At 46.7% G+C, this 20,799-nt stretch overlaps 1 protein-coding gene across 1 annotated transcript in view; it reads right to left on the bottom strand.

Annotated features, from left to right (window-relative positions):
• The window catches only part of rnf220b (ring finger protein 220b), a gene marked incomplete at both ends in the record, with an annotated part of 36,284 nt that extends 16,646 nt beyond the window's left edge, over window positions 1-19,638 (bottom strand). Inside the window, one exon of the mRNA XM_080721003.1 lies at window positions 19,029-19,638. Within this exon, the coding sequence (XP_080577129.1) occupies window positions 19,029-19,638 (610 nt within the window). The remainder of the gene's footprint in view (window positions 1-19,028) is intronic.
• Between the last annotated feature and the right edge of the window lie 1,161 nt (window positions 19,639-20,799).

Raw genomic sequence — 20,799 nt, forward strand, 5'->3', positions numbered from 1 at the left:
TCCATCCGAAAAAAGTGCAATCTGCAGGCCATGAATGCAATTTTTACTATGGTGAAAGAATTGCAAATGCCCCTCTTTTCCATGCCATACCTGAAGGCAGCATTCAAGAGAATTGCCTCGTTCAAACTCTCCTGAACTTGGATGCAGCATCTTATGTTGAAAGAATTGCCCTCTCTGTGTAAAAATCAAGCATCCTTGGAGGTCGGCTATTTTCGATGTTTTCCCCAAAAGGTCCTTTTAGAGATTTCAGCCCCTGCCTCTCTAACATTCTCTGCACGTCCCTGCCCCCCACCTTCCCTGCCATCACACATAAACCCTGTCAGTATCGGTCAGCCTCAGACCCTCCCACCCCCCCCATCCTCTCTCTCTCCCTCCAAGCCTGGGGGGTCTCGGAAAAACAACCGGCGTTGTAAAACCCTGCCCGCGGGGCTTGTTAACCATCCCTTCACCACAGCAACTGGCTGGGCTCTGTGATTCCCAGCCCCTCTCTCTGGCAGGGCCGAGGGTTGGTGCGTTTGGCTGGGCCTTCTGCTGATGAATTCACACAGTCACTCACTCTCCTCCCTGTGTAGTCGCTGATTGACCCCCCCCCCCCCCCCCCCATCTTTTGCGTCTGGACAGTTCAACACCTCTTTTTCTATGTCTGTCCAGCCTTTGTTCAGCTGTCTCTCTCCGTTCCCATGCGGGTTCCCCTCTTAGGAGGAGACTTGCGTTATTGTACTGTAGTTTGACTGTATTTCAATGGTTACATCTTTTGATTTGACAAGCGAAAGGGGATTTTATGTGCGATTATTACGGCTTTAATCCGGTGTCCCTTTTTGGACATGTCAATGTCATAGATGAGAGAGAAGAGAATACTATGAGTATTTTGTCTATTTTTTGTCTATTTTCTAATATTCTCTTTCAGGAAAAAAAAGGAAGAAGACGCCATGGAGAAATCTCTATCTTATATCCCAGTCACTTTTATCAGGATGCACCAAATCAAAACACTTCAATATGCCTCTGTCTTACTCCCTTTATCATAAAGGAAAGTTCACAATTTGTAACAAAACAAGACATTTCAGAGAACGTTTGTTTCCCTTCACATACGGCTGACAGACAGTCAAAGGTGGTTTCTGTCGCCGTGCATTAAGACCACCGGTGACTGACGACTCTCCATTAGGGGATTTCGAGTTTCGACCCTGGAAAACCAAAAAACAGAGAGATCAGGAATCTCTTCCGCAAATCTGACAAAATTCTCAAAGAGTTGTCTCCCCCCCTCCCACCCCATCCACCCGGCTCCCCCATGGGGACCTGGGTAATGGCCGATGCCAGCGCCCATATGACGGCTGCCAGTTCTGCTGATGCAGGCAGGACTGAGATGCCAAACGTGACCTTTAGTGAATGCCACATCACATCAGGCCGGGATTGTCACCCGCTGACATTATGCTGGGGCATGAAAAGCCTGTTCTGTGTGTGTGTGTGTGTGTGTGGGGGGGGGGGGGGGGGGCATGGTGACGAATGTCCCCCTGGCGACAAAAAGCTGGGGATGTGGTATAATGCTGATTGACACAGGGGGAGTGGGGTTGAATGGCAGGCAGGGGCCTGCTATACCAGGGCGTCACACAGGTTAACCACATGGACCCTTTGCAACCATATTCTGGGGCAAACATATGGGGCAAACATTCGCCACATTTACAAGCTCGCAAAATGCTGTGTTACGGCCCGCTGTGAGCTTGAGTTCGACTACTGCAGTGGTTCCCAAACATGTTAGCTTGAGACCCAAAAGAGAGATTAGACGTTTGCCACTAATGAAGACAGCAGATCTACAAGCTCACAATGTGATCCTTAGCGCCGCAAATTTTCATTTTGATTCCTGAAGAATTTCGGGTTTTTTTTATGTTTATTGAAAATGTTTTGAAATAATAATAATTAAAAACTAAATGTAGGAAACCAAAAGTTAAGGGACTCATTTGTGGGTCGTGGACATGACCCATGTCCGCTACCCACAAACGGGTCCCGACCCAGTGTTTGGGAACTACCTGTAGTAGTTTAAGTGGTTATGGAGGGGGAGACGCAGCAGCAACTAGATCGTGTTGCTCTCCGTGCCTGATAAAGAGCTGAGGCGACGCGCAGCCCTCGGCTGCCATCATTAGCCCGATCATCAAACAATTCCCTAAGCACATCGGAAAACCCTCTATAAAGTCCCTAACAAGCATAGACTCTATATAAACTAGTGGGCATGTAGAGATTGGCGGCACACGGGGGAGAGAGGAGAGTTAACGCTTGGCGACAGGGGGCTGTGGAGCGGCGCGTTTTGCGTGGGCAGGTCCTTGGCACACTTTCAGAGGAGACGGAAGGGCAATAAAAAGCCATTGGCTCCTGCCACACCTGTGCTCCACCCTGTCCCGCGGCCTGCTTCCCATTTAAAAGCATCACATGCAGGATATTAGTCAGGGCTTTTCGCCGTCTGTGAGGTAGAGCGCGCCTCTGAAGCGCAGGGGGGGATGAGGGGAAAGTATGCGGGCCGCCGTTTGTTTTTTATTGGGGAAATAATGGCCTATTGAGAGGTTGGGTATTTAATGAGCAACATAATAGGCCCTGTAGTAGTAACACATCTGCTATGAGCAGAGTCATTTCCTCGGCTTTCAAAGGCTGCAGGTCGGGGCGGAATCTTTCTTTTTTTTTTTTTTCTCCGCTGCTTTATTCGTTGCAGAATTGCTACACCGGTAATGCATAAAAGACAAATGTGGCGGTGGGTTTTCTTTGCTCGATGCTAACCACATTCTCCGATAGAACGGGACGCACCTCTTCCTATCCCGGCCTGACCTCAGATTTCTTGTTGTCCAATCGTGTTTTGGGCATCCTGCTTAGATCCCGCCCACTCTGCAATCAATTGTGTTTAATGTATTAAAGACACTCGCCACAACCACTGCAACCTTTGTCCCTTGCACAAATCAATGTCTCGTTAGGCTACTAATGATCATTCATTGACTAATAAGATCTGTATCAACCCCTTGTAGGACATTGATTGGCCTTTGGCCTCTCCGGTGCACGGTGCATTACAACGGCAGGGGTGTCGCACCACATTCTGGGCCCTGGGTACAAGGATTCACTGCATTATTTTGTGCTTTAACTATTGAAAAATAGCAGATATACGGTGCCGCGCTGCGAGCTTGTAGATCTGTTATTTTTGAGAATCGGGAAAGTCTTTGAAGGTTTTTTGAAAAACCTGTTTCAGTGGTGCTCAAACTTTTTCATGTGAAGGACCCCCAAAATGATATGTATTTGGCCACGGACCTCCATCTCAAAATATTTAGTTCCAGGGACCCCCCAGAGAGCAAAATTTGAGTTCCAAATGTTCGCTTAAATTCAAAGATATTCAAAGATTTGCACACATTTTCACAACTTTTCAAAAATAGCAGATCTACAAGCTCGTAGCGTGGCACTCGGTGCCGCGCTGTGAGCTTGTATATCTGCTATTTTTCAATAGCTAAAGTATAAAATAATTAATGCCCCTCCACCTTGGGCCCTAGTAACTCAGTCCCACTTTTCCCCCCCTTGTGACGCCCCTGCTGGTGCAGGGTGCATTACAGCGGCCACGCCACATGCTGTGTGGTTAGACAACAGCCGTAAGTCCCGGGGAATCAGATGATGAAAAAGCTCGTGGTGGGAATGGACAGGAACCCCGCGGCCTCAAATTGACTCATTGTGAAGCACCTCAGGCCAAAGCCCTTTTCTTCTGCCCACATAGATCAATGGACGTAACCCTTCTGACCACAGGTCAATCAGTGCGCAGACCCCCACCAACCTCGCCAACATCTCTCTCTCTATCTCTCTCTCTCTCTCTCTTTCCCTCTCCCGCTCTCTTAGTCATCTCCTCCGTTACGCGATGCTATTGTTCCATCAGGTGCAGGACACGACCCCGCATGCCTCCGCCCAATCATCTCATTGATGGGAGAGTGGACTGCGCGGCCAAGCAGACTGTGTCTCTCTAGTCTAAACCATGCTCGCTCCCTCTCAGGACCCGAGACCCCGAGGCTCGGATCGAACCCTGCCTCGGCTCTGCTATGGCCAATCAATCTGTCCCCTCATTGAGATGCATGGCTCAATGATATTTGATACTAGCTTACAGACCCGAACAACGAGCAAGAGAGAGAGAGAGAGAGAGAGAGAGAGAGAGAGAGGGAGAAACAGAGAGAGAGGAATGCAAGAGGGAGTCAGAGGGAAAGTTAGGACTGTCCTTGGGTTGTTTGCATTGATAGCAGGTTATTTGTAAGCTGCTTAATTGGGGATATAGATCCTTTTGAAGAGCTTCCAAAGTGAAATAACTCTCCTTTGAAAAAGCAGGGAACCTGCTTTGATGTAATGATTGCTAACATGACACTTCAGTAAATTATGGAAAGCTACTTAACCTATTAGTTACTGTAATAAGCACTTGAGCTTGGAAATCATGTGTTTTTAGCAAAAGCGTTTGGGTTTAAGAAAATACTGACTTTACCCCACAGAATAGCCTACCTGAAACTCAGGTAAGATTTTTAAATAGAGGAAAAACTAAAATAGAGACTTTGACACTTCACTGCTGACTGCTGTCAGTTACAGTTACATTGGATCAAGAATCCAATCACAGGGAAGTGGAATACAGCTGCTCACCGGGGCTCTGTCGCTCATTCCCATCTTGTCAACCTGCACCCGTTTGACAGACAGAAATACAGAGAAGATCCAACCCTGTCACAGTGTAGCTCTGTTACGATTTGTTCCTGCTCTCGTCACCCGGTAACGACGCATGCAGCAACATTTCGGATTTCAGTTTAACTTTGGTAAAAGTCTCACCAGCCAGAAGAGGGACACATTGTGGCGGAAAGTTTCAAAGTCTCTCCATGTTTCCCTGAAATTACTTTTTGTTATGGTTTTGTTGCATTGGACACAACACGCAGCATCTTTAGAGCTAGGTGTGCTATGGGAAGATGAAGGGTTAGGTGGGCCTTTTGGCAACAGCAGACTTTCCCCACAGAGATCAATAAGGTTCTGCCTGTCTGTGTTTGTCTGTCTACTGTATCTATCCAACATCTCACACTGGAGCCTGCGCATTTTGATAAAATAATGTCAAGTTCATGTTTTGAGGGTCCCTGTCAAGTCAGGGCCAGCTAAAGGGCAGAAAAAGTGTCCCCCCAAAAAAGTATGAATCCATTTAAAGTGGTATATTATTAACCATGCTGGTCTGGTTTCATTGTCCTGGGTGAACTGTGAATGGCCAAGCCTCTATCCCTGGATAGACATAATGCTCTCTGCGCTATAAAGTACTGGGTTGTTAATTCAAATCTATAGTTCCAGTGTGATTGTCTGAACCACTCAACCACTCTCCCTCTCTCCTGTGTGTGTGTGTGTGTGTGTGTGTGTGTGTGTGTGTGTGTGTGTGTGTGTGTGTGTGTGTGTGTGTGTGTGTGTGTGTGTGTGTGTTCGTGTGTGTGTGTGTGTGTGTGAGAACGTGCGTGTGTAATAAGGTGATGTGAAGAGGCTAATAGACAAATCAAAGCTCCTCGTTAGACAGTAATTAGATTGCCTCTTAAAATACAGATCACTATTACCCGGCCCACTGATTAACGCATTATCTCTTTCTTTCTTTCTTTCTTTCTTTCTTTCTTTCTTTCTTTCTTTCTTTCTGTTTGTCTCTCCCCCTCTCCCCCACAGACTTATGTTCTCATCACCTCTCTTCTCTCTCTTTCTCCCTCCCTTTGTTTTCTCTCTCGTTCTTTCTCTCAATTAGTGGTTAATAAGGAGAAAATGAGAGGCTCATTTTGTCGCTTGCATGGTGTACTTGGCTTTCTAAACAATCCAGGACAAACAGTGTGTCTATTAGATCTGGCTCAAACAGCTTTCCTTATGTTTGTTTTAATTTCCTCTGAGTGCCAGATGGACAGAGTTAACTGCATTAGGACAATTCAGAGAGTTAAGTAAGCTGTCAATCTCTCGCAATTCTTCGACATTGTAATACAAATACCTTCCGTTGATTGTTCAGGGAGTCCTCTGCCCATCTCCTTTTCCTGAATATACTGTATTTCAGAAATCACTAATAAAAGAACTCACCCATATTATTGGACGCACCAGCCAAGCTCACCAAGTCTGCAATAGCAAATCCAGCTTTCAATGTCTGGTACCACTTAGTTGCATATTTCATTCACTGGCATCATTTTTGGGGCATAGGGACTCATATAAGACTTATTTTTGGCACTTTCTTCATTTCTGACAGGAGAGTGTAGAGACGGGAAACCAAGGGCAGAGAGAAGAGAGACATGTGAGACAAGAAGGGGGTCGGATTCAAACCTGGGTCCTCAACTCCTCACGCTCACATAATGGTATGTTCCACCAGGAACCCTGGCCTAGGGATCCTTAAGTTACCCAGATATTTGAGGGTTGCAGTTTGTTCAAGTGTGCACAAAGGCATGCGCGGACACACACGACACACGCACGCACCCACACTCATGCGCACACACACAAATTACACCCTCTGTTTGCCAGAAAATACACCAACTTGACTTCCTCTCTCACACCTGTCCCACATACACCTGCACAGGTGGGAAAACGGAGGTCCCTGCTAATAGGAACCTGCACACCGCACAACCCACAGTCCACACACTGAGACCCTGCTGTCTGCCTCATCACTGGAGATAGTTTCTGATAAGCCATCTAGAGTCCTCCCTCACAGGGCTCTGTCAGATAGCATCTGATACTGTCAGAAGGACTGCTGGTGTAAAAAGGGCCCCCACTAACACCTGGTCTTCTGTTCAGATACTTGTTGTGTTTGGGTTATAGTCACACATCCTCCGAGATGTTATTGTGTCTGACTGGATGACAAAAACAATGAGTGAAAATGATGATGGTCTTATCTTCAAACAGTCAGATGGGAAGATACTGATCATCACCAGCAGCCAACACACTGACACAACTCAGCTGAGGATGGGAAATCGGGGCCTTTGCAAATCGAGTATCTGGTGGCGTTCATCACTGCTTTTGTATATGTAGAAAAGGTAGAAAGATGAAGGAGATGATGAAGGTGAAATGTGTAATGAAAGCAGTTTGAATGGAACAGTGATGGTTTGTTTGAACCTATATGGCATTCTAGATAGTCAGATTGACTAGGTCTAGGCCTATAGTTGAACTGAACTGGGTGTGGGACAGGAACAGTTTAAAAGTGGTCCATAACAGGTCAATTCTAAATTGGCTTTCACATGCTATCCTTTCACTGACTACATTGTTTGGGTTGTGGGATTTTGCGAACTCCGCTCTTTTGGTACAGGCAGTTCCAGAGCAAAGGCAAAGATTTATTTGAGGATACAATTTCACCCAGCTATATTGAATTGACAGTGAACATCACCAGAGAACACTGAAATTCTGGATTCCTGTACATAAAATGTAAAGAAAACTCTGGACCTGCATATCTGAAATATTATAAGTTGGGTAGAATACTATCACCATAATGCCATATACAAATGCCTTAAAACAACTTAATTCCATTGCTTGATAAATGGAGCCCATTCATTAATGAATTAGGACATAAAGTAAGGTCAGTGCTGAATAATCTGTTGGTGTTAAGTGGAGTATCCCAGCACCAGGCTGGCTTCAGTCCAACGCCCCTGAGCCCTTGTTAAGAAAGTGAGACACTTGGCTTAAGTGTAACTCAATCCACCAGTAACACTGGAGTGGATGCAGCCTTTACACCACACTGGACAATAACAGGCTGATGGTTCTATTGTTTGAAAGATATGTGCGTGCACGCGTTTATACGAACCGGTATGTGTGCAAGCTAAAGCAACTATGTGTGTTTCTAAAAAGAGTGTCGATTACGCACACACTCAAATAGCTGTTGACAATACACAAGTGTAGGCGTGTGTGTGTGTGTGCGTGTGAGTGCATGTCGCCCTGGTGAGTGCAGCGCACCGAGCATGAGCCCTCCCGTCGATACGCCCCTACGATCCTCCCCGTCAGCGAACACAGGAGAACAAAGAGGGCCGTGGCAGCACCAGCGGGTATAGATCTTCCATGCTCTGTTCTGCCTCAATAGGGTCACACAGGCGCTGCGCGGACCTGCCGAGAGTTCAATCCCCTCTACTTGACTGATCAGGGAGCTTTTGAGCCAGGGCTAATGAGACTGGATCCCCTCCAGTGATGATTCTGTTGGACCCTGTTACGGCCCACCCCAGAGTGAAATGTTACGCTGGGTCCTCAGGAGCCCACCCAGACTCTAAAAGGGGAAATTCAGACCGCTATGACTTTTCTCTGCAACGTTCTAATGCTTAATTTCTTCACCGTCATAAGACGGTGTGTTTTGCGAACACAGCGACGTGTTGTGAGCTTGTACAGTAGATTGGCCATTTTCGGCACACAACACAGTTGTAGGATTAAGTATAAGTGTCTTGAAATATTGCACATCTATGGTTTCAACTAGGCTTATAGTACATGCACCTGCCTGGTCCGATTAGCATTCCAGATCAAATTCATTATTATGCAACAAAGAGCGGTTATGCTCTGTTAAAAGATTCGTTTTTTTTTTTCTTTTGTTAAAACAAAAAGGTTGTGTTAGAAAGTTAATGCTAGCTATATTCTGATGGTAATTATTGCTATGGTGATTTTTTAGTAACAAGGGTCTCCCCGACTTTCCAGCTCTTTAATTAACTGAAAATAGATTTTCAGTTGGGTTGCCACTTTCAGCCAGTACCAATTTATCAGCTTACCTTTTATAGTATGTTACAGCTCCAAATGTGTCATCACCTCCAATTTCACTTGTTTATCCTGTATGCTATATACAATCTCTCTCCTGATTGGATTAACATTGGTATCCCTCCCTGAAAATGCATTTTCTGTATACTAAAGAGCTGGGAATCAAACGAACACTGCATGACTACTGTCAGAATATAGAGGTATTTCACTTTTTTAACACAAAAGTGTGTGTGCATGTGTGTACGGGGGAGATAGAGTAAGCTGTCTTTATCTTGAGCATAGTGGGCCCAAATTGCCAGTGACCAGTGTAAGTACGGAGTCTGAGTGAAATTGACAAAGATCTTATTGTTTTGTTGCTATCGATAATCCTAATGTTTCACACCAACAGATTACTTCAATTCCTTCAACTTCAACTTTAGCAAACGATACTGAAACAGGTGTTGATTCAATTCAAACTGTTGTTTCGGTTTGTGCTGAATGCTGTAAACTGATTGTATTTGTTGTATTGAACTGGAAATCAAGGGGTCTCAATTAGGACAGTTCAGTTCAGTTTCTAACTAAAGTAAAGTCAAACAATATCTCAATGTGGCTCAAAGTTACACTTTAACCTCAGCTCCTGCTCAACATAATGCGTATGTTCATGCTTTTAGTATTATTAGGTTAGAATGTCTCTTCAATTATTATTGCCTAATATAAATGTTTACTACACAGACTTGGTTGTAAACACAGGCATTGTTAAATTCCCTTGCAACGGCAATGACAAAAGGAATTCAAACAAATGAATAAGACAATATTTCCTATTATCCAAGCCATTGTGTCTTTTCAGTTCCTGCTAAAGATAATACACATTACTACATGATGTCTCCTTGACCTCAACCGGGCAGAATGGCTTCATGTCCTTTGTCTGACTGTGAGGCTGAACTGCAGTTACGGCGGACAAAGCCCTTTCTAATGTGTGATAAAGGCACAATTTGCATCGGGACAATCCGTGGTATGTATCCCATAAGCATTCACTGATTGATTTGTAATTGAACTAATGGGGTCGTGACCGTCACATTAGAATGTGTAAGGCACTGTCTCTGTTCCCACTCAGACTCATGGACTCACAGCAGGCCCGCGGAGCGCTGCATGTGTGGTCTGTGGGGACAATTAGCACAATCTCCATACTAATGGCCGCCCGTAATGGAGACTGCTGGATCTGCCAAGCAGTGTGTGAATGTGTGTGAGAGGGAGTGTGCGTGTGTGTGTGTGTGTGTGTGTGTGTGTGTGTGTGTGTGTGTGTGTGTGTGTGTGTGTGTGTGTGTGTGTGTGTGTGTGTGTGTGTGTGTGCATATGCATGTATATATGCAAGGGGGTGTGTTTGCATACGCGCATATCCATGTGGTTATTTCCTGTGTGTGTGTGTGGGGGGGTTTTCAGTACATCCTCTATATGTGTATGTTGGTACATTGTGATGTGTTAGGCAGTGTTAAATGCTGAGCAACCAGGGGAAGGCATTAGGCGAGGTAAACTCCGCCCACCCCGGCTCCTCTCTCTCTCTCTCTCCGCCGAACCCTAATCCATGGCCGCTCATTAGCACCATAATAAAGAGCTGAGACTACACGTAAAAGGTTATATACTCCCGCACCGCTGTTTTCCTACCAATTATCAGGCTCGTGATTTATGGCCCCGGCCTATTGGTATTCTCTGTGGAGAATGGGTTGGGTGGGTGGGTGGGGGGGGGGGTGTTTATGCCCTGACACAGCAGGGGCGTGGGGTCAATCCCCATGAACTTTGACCTTCAAGGCAGGGGTAAACAGACCGGTGTGGAAGGGGTTTGGGGGGGGGCATGGAAGTGACTCATCGTAATGTCTCTTAGAACGCCTTCCTTTCTCTTTCTGTCAGCTTCAGTGAACGCCGGATGGATGCACCGCGACACATTTGACATGGAGGATAGCGTCGGTCGTTGTCGGGTGGAAACCTTGTATGTCCAAAACGTCACTTTTTTGCTGTTTTAAAAACAATTTAAAATAGTGAAAATTGACGATCTACAAGGCAACCGCGAGGCGTTGTGTGCTTGTAGTAGGGATGGGACGATACGCGATATTATAGTTTATCATGATAAAAAGCACTCAGGATAATCGTATTGTGGAGATTTAATTTATCGTGATATCATCCTCCGTCATGCACTGCTATCAATTCACATTTTATTTGCCGAGCTGCATATCTGGTACCACTTAAACCCTCTATAATTGGTAAAATGTACTTATAATATACGTACTTGATAGTCTTTTTTTCACTCTCTATCAAATGTCTTTGCCAAAAAATAGCCGATCTACAATCTCACTGTGAGCTTGTAGATCTGCTATTTTTTGGCAAATGTTCCGCCCCAGGATAATGGATTTTGATTATCGCGATATCGTAAATCGCGATTTCTTTGGTCACAGTGATCGTGATATGACATTTTCATATCGTCCCATCCCTAGCTTGTAGATCACTAGTTTTGTGCGACAGTCTTGTATGATGAAACAGGGCTTCACTAAAAAAACATGAACACAATACATACCTCACTGACCCATAAGGTCCGTTTGGTGCCATTTGTACACACAAAAGTATTCGCGCTTTACTGTAAATACCTCAGTTTACGTTGATACAAATAACCGTAAAATCATGTCCTATTGACCGTAGTTGAGAGCAGCAATGAAACTAAACTTTTACGCGAACATTTTGGATATTGCACACATATTGCACATGCGTGCTATCTATCTATAGATATAGATATAGATATAGATAGCGATGGAAGAATGTCAGGTTGTCGTGTTTTTTGGATACAAGGACAGCTATAAATGTGCGTCCTGCTCCGGGGTACGCCTGGCATTCCTTCTACCAACTTGGCTTTTGTCAAGCGCTTCTACAGCTGCAACGCGTACAAATGACATGCTGTAATGAGCTCTGTCTACGGCACTGTGCACGCACGCACTCACACACACATGCACACACACACAGGCACACACACACACGCACAGGTTCCAGGGTGTAGCGTTGGTGTGGTCTTGTTGTGCGTGCAGCCCCTCAGCAGCATGTGTTTAACCCCACCGTTTGGCCTTCCTGCCCTTTCTATCTGCCTGACTGATTTGTTAGGCTCAAGGGATAGGGTAGAGGATGTGTGTGCGTGTGTGTTAGCGCTTGTGTGTGTGTGTGTGTGTGTGTGTGTGTGTGTGTGTGTGTGTGTGTGTGTGTGTGTGTGTGTGTGTGTGTTTGTACGTGCGTGCGTACGTGCAGCGTGTGCGTTTGCGTGTCAGAGAGAATGTGCATGTGGGTATGCTATTTCTTACAACACTGGCGATTCAATCCGCTGCAATCCACCCGCGACTCCCTGAACCTCCTGTCTTCCTTAAGCGCACACACAAACACGCATGGGTGCACACGCACACTCAAACACACACACGCATCTTCTGGGTCTTTGATGTATAAGATCAGAGGGAGCTGAGATGCAGGCCGATCAGGTGCAGGGAGAGAAGGAGTGAGAGAGAGAGAGAGAGAGAGAGAGAGAGAGAGAGAGAGAGAGAGAGAGAGAGAGAGAGAGAGAGAGAGAGAGAGCAGTGGAGGGGCTCAGTTAAAACAGACCTGTTTTTTTAACAACCCCTGGGCCCTGCACTCATTATGACTCCCCCCCCCCCCCCCCACCACAACCACCACCTCTCCATCCACTCCAGCCTCTGTCGACGCAGAGAGAGGCTGTGGACTTGTGGAGCTCATCACACACTTACAAAAACTCTTTGACTATAGTGTCAGGTTCAAACGGAGGACCTTTTACGGGTCCATTCCTACGCTCTCCCGGGTTAAAGCGGCACTCAGGACTCTTGCATGGAGGGCCAGATGCGGTAGCTCTAAAAGACACAGCCGCAGCACTGCTCATGTTTCCGTTGCATGTTCTGTTAACTGGCCAACAGGTGCTGCCGGCCACTGCCAAATGTTAGACACACACACACACACACACAGACACACACACACACACACACACAGTTCCCGCTGCTACTGTAAAAGCCAAGTGCCAGACTTGTAAGCTCTCGTCTGTCTCCATCGAGCCGTGTGGTCTCACAGACTGACACACTGTTACCACGCTCATTTTAGCTCATAGAGAGAAAAGATGTAAGGAATCCATGTCTATAGACATAACACACACGCACGCACACACACGCACGCACGCAACCACACGCACGCACGCACGCACGCACGCACGCACACACACACACACACACACACACACACACCTGAGTATTTTACACACACATATAAGCCTCATGCCATAATGCACAGTAAATACCTCAGTGTTAATTTAAATCTGATAAAAAATAATAGTCCATTTGTACACACGCACTCACAGAGTGTTGTTACATACTAGTACTGTACGTTGAATGCACATAAACAAACTCACACTCACTCACATCAAAGCACAATCACACAGAAATAAATCCCATCACATGCTAACCAAGCCAAGCAAACTCCTAATATCGGCTCCTCTTGAGGAGCTCCTTACAAGATGGCGCGGCGAGGAGGAAACTCTGAGGAGAACATGAGAGGAGGAAAGAGTTTCCCCTCCTGCCAGGATGAAAGCCCCCGTTCACTCAGAAGAACATTAAGAGAACAAACTAGCATCACAACAGGAGGGGGAACAGTCAGCCATGGCTGACTCTCACATCAAACGCATCATAATGCTGCTCCCCTCCAGTGTCTGGATCACACAGGACACAGAGAGACTCCACACGAGGTCTGATACAGGACCTACATGGGCTAATACAGTGGTTCTCAACCTGTGGGTCAGGACCCCCAGGGGGGTCCCCAAATTAATTTTTGGGGGGGCCCAAAATGATTAACTTAATGTGCAACATTGTTTTCTCACACGACAGTAAACAAACCAACATTAAGTGTACTGAGGGTATCTGCACATATCTAAAGTGAGAATTTAAGGGATTTGTAATACCTCTAAAATGAAAAAATTAAACATTGGCCAAATTGTCAAATATTAGAGGCTGAAATCGTGAAAATACATTATGCTCACATGCATGCAGATCTGCTATTTTCACAATAGAACTGTGTGTGTTATACAAAATGTAATGCCTCAACTCTTAGTGCTCGTTAGGGTGGGGGGTCCCCAGTTAAAATATGATTATTTTGGGGGTCATGGCCTGAAAAGGTTGAGAACCACTGTCATACAGGACTGTATATAATGTTGTGTGTGACAATGTTGATTAAAATGATGTTGTGTTGGGAAGAAATTGAAAAGCAAGTTGCAAAAAATGCAAAAGAAAATGCATGTGACCTCATAAATATTGCATTAAATTGATTAAACCAGCATGAATTTAGACATGTTGCCCCCCCCACCACCACCACCACCACCACTTAATGCGACTGTCTTCCATTGTAGCAAATGTTTAGTCGCTCAGTTTAGCTGTCTGTTACATCACATAAACAGGAAAGGACAGCAAAAGACTCCAAACGAACATTGCTTGTGTGAAGGTGTACTAACACTTGTGTGTGTCCTGTGTGTGTGTGTGTGCGCGCGCGTGCGTGCGTGCGTGCGTGCGTGCGTGCGTGCGTGTGTGTTTGTGCGTGCGTGTGTGTGTGCGTGCGTGTGTGCGTGCGCGGGTGCGAGTCAAAGTATCTGCCCTGGGAATAGCGGTGGGCAGCAGATACTTTGTGTATGCATGAGCATTGAGTGGTTGCTATTGATCCCCCGTGGGTCTGCCAACGGGATGTAAACAGCGCGTCTTTCAACAGGAAGCTCCACTCGATACCAGACGGCATCCGCGACAGCTTCACACCAAACACAGCGCTCACACTGCCCTCTCTTTCAGCCAATCAGAATGAGAGGCTGGGGTGAGCAACCATGATCTGGGTCTGTGCGCGTGTGTGTGAGAGAGACACTAGGAGTATTATCTACCGATGAACTACACAGAGACATCCACACACACACACACGTGCGCGTCCGTCGAACACACACATACAACAAACACGTGTAAGCCCGTGTCTGGAACATCGTAAGCCCATCAAACGGCACACACAGCAGGTAATCCATGTGCCAGGTCTAAGATGAATCTATGTCATATTGATTCTGTCCGGCGGCCGCGCCACTCCGCTAACAGCCCATGAATAACGGACCGTGGAGGACACTTAAACACTGAGCACATCTGGCGTATAGCATCCTCGGTGTGTGTGTGTGTGTGTTACGTTTAAATGTTCCCCCCTCTCCCGGCTCGCATCAACTTCCTCTGATGTTTCTTCTTCACCTGGCAGCCGGTTCAGCCAGTCCGCATGCAGTGATCCCTCAGAGTTCTCGCTCAACAGCGGCTCAACAGCCGCTCAGCCCGCTAAGAGGGGCTTCCCGTGCGTCCGTGTCTGATTCAAGTGGGCGACGACGCCTGATTCGAGAGTTCCCAGCCTGATTCCGCTATGTTTGCCGGTGAATTTGTCTATCGAAAAGGATAATGAGGATATTATACTTGCTAAATCTTCTTTAACTGTGTCACTCATCCTTCTTGTTAATGAAATACACAATACACGTCACTCACACGCACGCACGCACACACACACACACACACACACACACACACACACACACACACACACACACCGAGAGCATTTCAATCTTCAAGAATACTGCAAGATTTCAATGTGACTCTATGGGTGGAGCACAGAACTAACAGAGTTGAACGACGAAGTTGTTAAAAGAGTTTAAAAGAGTTCACCAAAAGTGTAGAAGTGTAATAAGAACATACATTTTAAATGTGCTCTTACAACAATGAATTCACTATTGCCTTTTGGTGAACATGCGTTGACACCATTGTAAATATCAGCCAAGCCAAGAGTTAGATGGTCAGACGCGACTACCACACCACAGTCAGTATCACAACACATACGCACACTCACATCTGGCTCCAGTTATCACAACTCTCACTCAACCCCGGCTCACACTGAGATACAGACGCTGGCAGGGCAGGGTGGAACAACACACACACAGACACGTGCACCGGTGCGTTTACGTCTGGCTGTGTGTGTTTTGTACCCTCCATTCTCCTGCCTTCCAACTTTTCTGGCGTTTGTGCTAAAAGAGCGCCTTTTGGAGTTCCAGCGCGGCGCTCCTGCGGTTGAAAGCATCTCCCTGAGGAAAATAAGCACGAGTCGCTCCAGTGAAGACATCTGCCCTTTGAAACCGAGCGCGGCTGTTTGAACAGCTGTCAGAGCACACCGTGCGTCCCTGATAAAACAGACGCAGTCTGGGGGGAGAAAGGGACGGAGGACAGATACTAAACGGGAGACAGGAGGGAGGCGTCTGCCACCGGCCGCTGATACACAAGGCAGATGGAAACATGTAGGCCTCATACCACACATACGCAGTCAACCCCTGAGTGCTCATTGTAACTCTGGGGGCATGCAAATGTGACCAAATGGCAAGGGTCCATTTGGTTAGATTTGTACACTCTTATGGAGTTACACATGGATAGAGAATTTGACTTTAAGTCTGTATCCTTCCTTACACCCGCACAATTCAGTTATTTTACCTCTGAGAGTGTGAAAAATGGACCTGTAAGTAAGGGTCCATTTAGACCACACAGAGGATTTTACTGCGCAACACTGTGTGGCAAATATGAGACTAACAGGAGAGTCCCGGAAACACTGTCTGTGGTCTTAGGTTAACAAAGTCACCTGTGGTCAGGAGTCAGGAATGGTTCATATACAGTTAGACTGAAATAAAAATTCCCAATCCCATTCTAGGCATGCAGCCGATACTTTTATGGCGTTTGTAAAAAAAAGTCTGAATCCCTTTAAAAGAGAACGCAAGTGTCACATTGTACTGGAAACATACCATATTATGTGTAAAGTGAGGAATATTGATAATAATGTGATAATATAAATGTTCTCTTTTCTTTTTGTTGAGACAAGATGAGCGTTAGACTCTGATTGTGCCAATGACACAACTTTAGATCTATGCATTGGTCATTATTTGACTTATTGCACACACAACAAAGCAAGATTTTTTTAAAGGATACTACTGTAGTGGTTGACTACAACAGTCTCCAGAATATTGTTCCTTGGCCATTGGTAAAGATGTTCACTAAAGTGTTGCGAGAGTATGACATTCACTAGAGACGAAATACACATTTTTCTTTTTGTCCACTTTGTACTTGAATGTGACTTTGTACGGGCATCGTTCCTGCTGAATGCGTCCCCACACAGCAAAATCCTTAGTGTTGATTCAACTCTGAAGATAGTACAAATTCACTTTCTTCTGAGTTAGGATTTGACTGTGCAGAGGGACTTGAAGCTTAACACTTAAGACTTTCGGTTCCTGAAGTGACTGCATGTGTTAACCAGTCAAGAGGAACCAGCGCATGTCAGACTTAGAAAAGTGCTGGGCGCTCAATTGCATTAAAGCTCTTAGTTTGCCTGAGCTCCAATCTAATTGGATAAAGAGGCAGGAAAAGAGGCTCCCAATGCAACAGAAATCTCTCTTTTTTTTCCCCGTTCGCTCCCAAACTCACTTTTGGAACGAGAGACCTCCTGTTCCACAATATCTTTTGTCCTTGTCAACATTCTCCCCCAAATGAGATTCCCCCCCAAAAAATCAGGTGGCGCGGTGTAAAACGCACGCACGAGTGCACAGGCAAACATTGTCAGACAGACACACCTCTCACACCAACGCTCTGGCTTGGCATCTTTCCTTTTCGGTCCTTATTAAAATTCCATATTGAGATTCCTTCCTGCCACTCCACCTCCCTGGCCCTGTCAGTCACGCAGCGCCGCACGCACGCACACACACGCACGCACGCGCACGCACGCACGCACGCACGCACGCACGCACGCACGCACGCACACACACACACACACACACACACACACACACACACACACACACACAATCAGGAAGTTTCAACAAAGACACACATACACACACGCACGCACGCACAATCCAAACTTTTCTCAGAACAACTCATCTTTGCTCCCTCCCGTCTTGTGTGGGATGAAAGTTACCTTTAGGTGATACGTACAAATAAGGATATACCAACGCCCCCCCCCCCCCCCTCTCTCTCATTGTCATTAGTTTCAATGGTGTCCCCCTCTGATCTAAGGAGCCCCCCCCCTCCTCTCTCTATCTCTCTCTCTCTGTCTCTGTCTCTCTCTGTCTCTCTCTCTCTCTCCGGTTCCTTTCATCTGTCAGGCGCTCTCCTCGGCGGCGGTCGCCGTGGCAAGTTTGATTTCCCGTCGTGCCGAGCGTGTCTTACCTCCCCTTGCACTCGCTTGCCTCTGTCTCTCTCTCTTCTTCTCTCTCTCTTTCTCTCAGGCGGGCGAGGCAAGCTGAACATTGTGCCCCCGCGCCGTCGGGGCAATTATCCCCAGGAGTAATGAGGAGCGTCTCTCTCTCTCCGTAGCAGCAGCGTGGCGCTGACTGACACCTCTCCCACTCATTTGTCAACAAATCAGACGGCCGGCGTGGGCGGCCATATTGAGCTGAGGGTGCCGGGGCGTGTTGGGTGGGGGTGGGGGGGGTCTGAGCTGTGGCTGGGGTGCGTGACTCTTGTCTCCCGTCTATCTCTCTCTCGCGCTCTCTCTCATTCCTTCTCTCTCTCTCTCTCTCACACACTCTTTCTTTCTATATCCTCCTCCATCCCTCCCTCCCTTTCTCTCTCTCTCTCTCTCTATCTCTCTGCAGCACCTCATTATCTCTGACAGGATGTCGTCGGCTCACACTCTCACTCGTCCTCTCTGTCATCTCTCCATATGCGCCCATGTATTTGTGTGTGTCCCCCCCGTCCCCCCCCCCCCCCCCCCCCGCTCTGAGGAAAAAGTCTGACTTCCAACAGGCCTAATGGTCATATGTGGCTAATGATCACTAACCCCTCACATAAGTGACACTATTCAATTTACTCGTGTCAAAGTCAGGCCGAGGCGGCGGCCGTGCTGTAAACACTCGGCCCAGCCGGGCAATAATGACTGGAGTGCAAACGGAAAAGGCTGTGTCCTCTCACAGTCAAAGGGTTTCCTTTCAATTTGTCACCTTTTTGTCAATGCGGCGGTGGAGTATTATGTAAATCCCTCATCCGCCAAGCCACATCTGACTCTGTCAGGGCCTTTGATGACACAGTTATGCTGTTTTTATATATTTATTTATTTATTGTACCCACCACGGCCGCGTGTGTTTCTAATGTGCTCATTTGTGAATGTGGACTTGTGTGCGTGCGTGAAATGTGTTTGCCTGTGTACGTGCGTGTGTGCATGCGTGTGTGTGTGTGTCTGACACAGTGAGCTGCCAGTGTTTGTGTGGGTGTGGAGTGTGCGGCGGTTGCACTCACAGCGCTGCTGCTCCTTGCGTTCCTCCGGGCTGGAGGAGGCCTCGCTGTCAGACAGCAGCCCAGACATGGCAAACAGCTTCCTGGCCGAGTCCTCGGCGGCCTTGAGGGCGCCTCCCGGGGAGCCGAAGTCAAAGTCCTTCCCCTCCGCCTCCGAGAAGCAGCCCTTCAGCCTCTTGGCGGGCGTGAAGGCCGAGTGGTAGCACCCCGACTCCCTCTCCTCGTGCGGGGAGGAGAAGGGCCGGAAGGCACCCACGCCGCCGTGGCCCAGCATGCCCAGCGGGGAGCAGTCCAGGCCGGGCGGGGCGGTGAACTGGGGGTGCAGGTGGAGCAAGGAGGCGGGGAAGTCCCGGGAGGTGAAGGTGCCCGACACGGGGCCCTGGCGGTGGTGGTGGTGGTACATGGAGGTGAAGGTGTAGGAGGCGGAGGGGAAGGGGAGGTGGAGGTCCTTCTCCATGGAGACGGGGACCCCGAAGGGCCGGGGCGCCTGGCAGGGGACCGAGGCGTCTCGGCCGGCCTCGGCCGTGGACGCCAGGACCATCAGGGCGGGCGACGCCAGGGGGGCCGGCAGGTAGGAGGGGCTGTCCATCTTGAAGGGTCGGTGGAGGTCCATTCACGCAACCCCTTCTTTTGTAGTCCTCTCTCCGTGCGCGCGCGTGCGTGTGAGGGAGGAGAGGGAGGGAACAAACGGTGGCGAGAGAGAGAGAGATAGATTCTGGTTGAGAAGCCTCACAGCGAGTCCATCCTTAAAGGCTGAGCTCTGCTGGGACAGGAGAAAAGACATTGCGCTGTTAAATGACAATTTGGGGGAAATCCTGCGCCTCTTTATGCTATATATATCGTCATTGTCGAGTGGAAACCTTGTATGTCCAAAACCGTTCGTTTTGTATTTTTCATTTTAAAAACAATCTAAAGTAGTGAAAATAGCCGATCTACAAGCACAAAACGCCTTGCAGTGCGAGGCGTTGTGTGCTTGTAGATCTGCTATTTTCACTAGCTTTGTGCGACAGTCTTGTATGATGAAGCAGGGCTTTACTTTACAAAAAAACATACAAATTTGAAACTTGAGATACAAGGTTTGATATGAAAATCTGGTCCAGTTTGCCTTTAATCATTATTTATTAACAACTTGGGCGATGCTGTCAAGAAGTAATTATGGGTGATTACAAAAAAAAAGTGGTCAAAATGATTTTGGCAAAACAGAAAGAACATTTGTTTTTATTCTCTGTTTTGTGTGTTGTTTTTATGACCTCCTGTTAAATCTATGTGTAAACTTTTTAAAAGAACTTTCAAGGTATTTTATGGATTTGGACTGATTTCAGAGGATAGAAACTAACAGGGCCTACTGTGCCTGTAAATAATTAAGTAGGAATAAATAGCCAATAAAACACACAAGTAGTATATGGAACTCGTCAAAACTTAATTCTATAGTTCATTGTGCAGTTTTCTTTGATAAATCTGTTCATTTTAATTCGAAATTATTGTGCTTATTATTTTCCCTTAAATATAGGCCTATATATTTTTTTATAAATAGGCTAATAGGCTAAATTACTCTGTCTGTTGATACAATTTGTAATATTAGGGTGTGGAATTAATATAGGCCCTTCATTTGCATGAAGTTGTGATCAGGTCCTCATCATAATCATGTAAATAATGTAACAACATCATCTATTAGGCTACACATAGCTTATATATATTTTAAAAACAAATAACACAGTTAAATGTTGTGCTTAACTAATTTGACGGACAGAAGATTGAGAAGTTAAAGATTTTT

This window comes from Nannobrachium achirus, assembly GCF_963921795.1.
Source record: "Nannobrachium achirus genome assembly, chromosome: 1".
Taxonomy (NCBI): domain Eukaryota; kingdom Metazoa; phylum Chordata; class Actinopteri; order Myctophiformes; family Myctophidae; genus Nannobrachium; species Nannobrachium achirus.